Source organism: Triticum urartu, chromosome 5A (assembly GCF_056163025.1).
Source record: "Triticum urartu cultivar PI428250 chromosome 5A, HENAU_Tu73, whole genome shotgun sequence".
NCBI lineage: Eukaryota > Viridiplantae > Streptophyta > Magnoliopsida > Poales > Poaceae > Triticum > Triticum urartu.
Genome location: NC_141877.1, coordinates 487,398,137 through 487,401,097, shown reverse-complemented (window position 1 = coordinate 487,401,097; position 2,961 = coordinate 487,398,137). Strand labels below are relative to the sequence as shown.

Here is a 2,961-nt window from a genome sequence, read left to right as displayed (position 1 = left end):
TCCTCATCCCAGCAGGGTGGGCCTGTACCTATGCAAAACGCTGATTGGCTCGCACCTGCCTCGCAGCCTCTCGCCACCTCAGGGGTGGGGGATGTTCTGGGGGGCCCGCCGCCCTCCCACGACGAGGGCAACCGCATGACGAACCCCACGGCTGTTGTTGCAGAGCATCAGGTGGGCCAGCTGCATGGGGGCATCCTTTCCATGCATGGGAGCAATTCATCTGGCGAAGTTAACCACTTTTTGCTGCCCTTGCTCCAAGCTGCTACTCCGGTTCTTCCCACGCCCGCGGCCCCTCCACGTCGTCGGTGCAATGAGCTGCCACCAAACTTCACGCCGTGGCGTAGTGGGCGGATAGCCATGAATGACCGTGGCCTAGTCTCCGAGCTAAAGGCTAAACGTGTGCTGCTCAAGCACCTGGGGCTTCTCAAGGAGGATCAGCCGCTATCAGATAGCTTACTCCAACAATACGCCAGCCTCTTTGACTGCCCGTTGGTGGCCGAGATTGTGCAGGCCCTAGCAGACTTCTATGGCTGGAAAATTCCCACTAGTGCCATTGGGTGTACCCCTCCTGGATCCCCTGTGGCTCAGGGGCGCCTTGTCATGGATTGACATTCGTGTTTTGGTCCCTTCTATGGAAAAATTGTTTGTTTCCATGAATAGCAACCTTAAGATTGTTTTTTGGAATGTGCGCGGCCTTAATTGCCCAGCTAGGCGCGGCGCCGTTCAGTCTGTCCTCTCCTCGGTCTCCCCGAGTGTGGTTTGCCTACATGAGTCCAAGCTCGCTGCGGTCTCACCTTCCATTGTCTCCGACACCTGTGGTGCGGCCTTTCAGGACTTCTTTGCTCTCCCGACCACTGGCACGCGTGGGGGGGTCATCCTAGCCTGGCGGGGCGACGAGATCTCGCTCTCCAACCCTGACATTGGTCTGTATCATGTCACCGTCTTGGCCTCTGTGCCGGGTGTGGCTGGGCACTGGTGGCTGACTGGCGTCTACGGACCCCAACATGACGAGGACAAGCTTGCCTTCCTCGCTGAGCTGCATGATGCGCGTTCCTTGTGCGCCGGTCCCTGGCTAATTGGCGGCGACTTCAACATGATTGCAACGGCCGAGGATAAGAGTAATGAGCGTTTGCATCATGGGATGATGAGCAGATTCTGTCGTTTCATTGCTGACGAGGAGCTTCATGATGTTTATCTCCACGGTCGGTGATACACCTGGTCTAGCGAGAAAGACTCACCCACTCTGGAGCGCATTGATCGGGCACTCTGTACCTCCAGTTGGGCGATGGGGCACCCCAACTACTTCATGCGATGCCTCTCCTCCATGGTGTTGGATCACGCCCCACTCCTAATCAACTGCACCCCGCGTACTCCAGGGCCTCGCGGGTTTCATTTCGAGAAGTTCTGGCCAAAAATTGATGGCTTTCATGAGACTATGGCTGACGCTTGGAACTCTTGCCCTGCGGACGATGACCCGTTCAGATGCATCTTTGCCCGTCTCAAGTTCACTGCCAAGCGCTTGCACAGCTGGAGCGTGTGCCGCATCGGGCATGTGGCTCTGCAGCTTTCCGTTGCCCGCGAGCTTATTTCCAGGCTCGATGCTGCCCAAGATTTCCGCCCTCTTTTGCTACACGAGGCCTGGTTCCGGCGCCGACTGAAGGTTGCATATCTGGGCCTCGCTTCGCTGGATCGTTCCATTGCTCGCCAGTGGGCCCATTGCTCCTGGCTCCAGGTCGGGGAGCCAATACTTCCTTCTTGCGTGTTCGGGCGGCACAGAGAAAGCAACGCACTAGAATCACTTCCCTTCAGGTGGAAAGCGCTGAAATTTCGGATCAGGCAGCCATGGCTGATTCCATCCACGAGTTCTTCACTAGGGCGCTGGGTACCCCTGACCATAGGGCTTTCTCCATAAACCTTGACGCCCTCGATCAGCGCTCATTCGATCTTTCCGCCCTCGACATGCCGTTCTCTGAGGACGAGATATGGGCTGCGATCAAATCTCTATCGTCTGGCAAGGCCCCTGGCCCGGATGGGTATTCTTCAGAGTTTCTTTGCTCATGCTGGGACATCATCAAGCACGACATTTGTGCAGTCTTCCACAAGCTCTACTCCCTCAACGGTTGTGGCTTCCAAAAGCTCAATGAGGCCTTCATTACTCTGCTCCCTAAGCGGCCCGATGCGGCGTCCATTGCCGACTACCGTCCCATCAGCCTCATTCACCTCATTGCCAAGCTGGTGGCGAAGGTCTTATCTCTGTGCCTAGCACCACGACTTTACGAGATGGTTTCGGCAAACCAGAGTGCATTCATTGTTGGGCGATGCATACATGACATTTTTTTGCTCGTCTAGCAAATGGCCCGACGCCTCCATAACCTCAAGCTTGCTCGCGTGATGCTCAAGCTCGACATCGCGTGCGCCTTCGACTCTGTTTCCTGGCCCTTCCTCCTGGACATATTGCGCCACCTCGGGTTCGGACCACGCTGGAGGGAGTGGGTCTCCATCCTACTTTGCACGGCAAGTACGCGGGTGCTGCTCAACGGCTGTCCTGGGCCGCCTGTCACTCACCGCAAGGGGCTCCGGTAGGGCGACCCGGTTTCTCCCATGTTATTTGTCCTGGTCATTGATGTCCTCAGCCGACTCCTTCAGCGTGTCATCGCTGCGGGCATCCTCATGCGGCTTACTCCGCGCCACATGGCCTCTAGCATCTCCCTGTATGCTGACGATGTGGTCATATCACCCCACAGTGTATGAGCTGGCAGTGGTGCGCGAGCTCCTTCGGGTCTATGGTGTCGCCTCTGGTCTGCACACCAATTTTGCCAAGTGTTCGGCCACACCCATTCATTGCTCTGCAGATGATCGCAGCGCAATCGTCGGTGGCCTGGAGTGCCCGATCATGGATTTCCCAACCAAGTATCTTAGACTTCCCCTCTCCATCAGGAAGATCTCTTCCTCCGCGCTGCA

General features: G+C 56.9%; 1 protein-coding gene across 1 annotated transcript; it reads left to right on the top strand.

The window, feature by feature from the left end:
* The first annotated feature begins 652 nt into the window (after positions 1–652).
* Positions 653–1,210, top strand: LOC147972151 (uncharacterized). The gene has a single exon (XM_087524244.1). The coding sequence runs from the start codon at positions 653–655 to the stop codon at positions 1,208–1,210; it is 558 nt and encodes a 185-aa protein (XP_087380370.1).
* Positions 1,211–2,961: the final 1,751 nt, after the last annotated feature.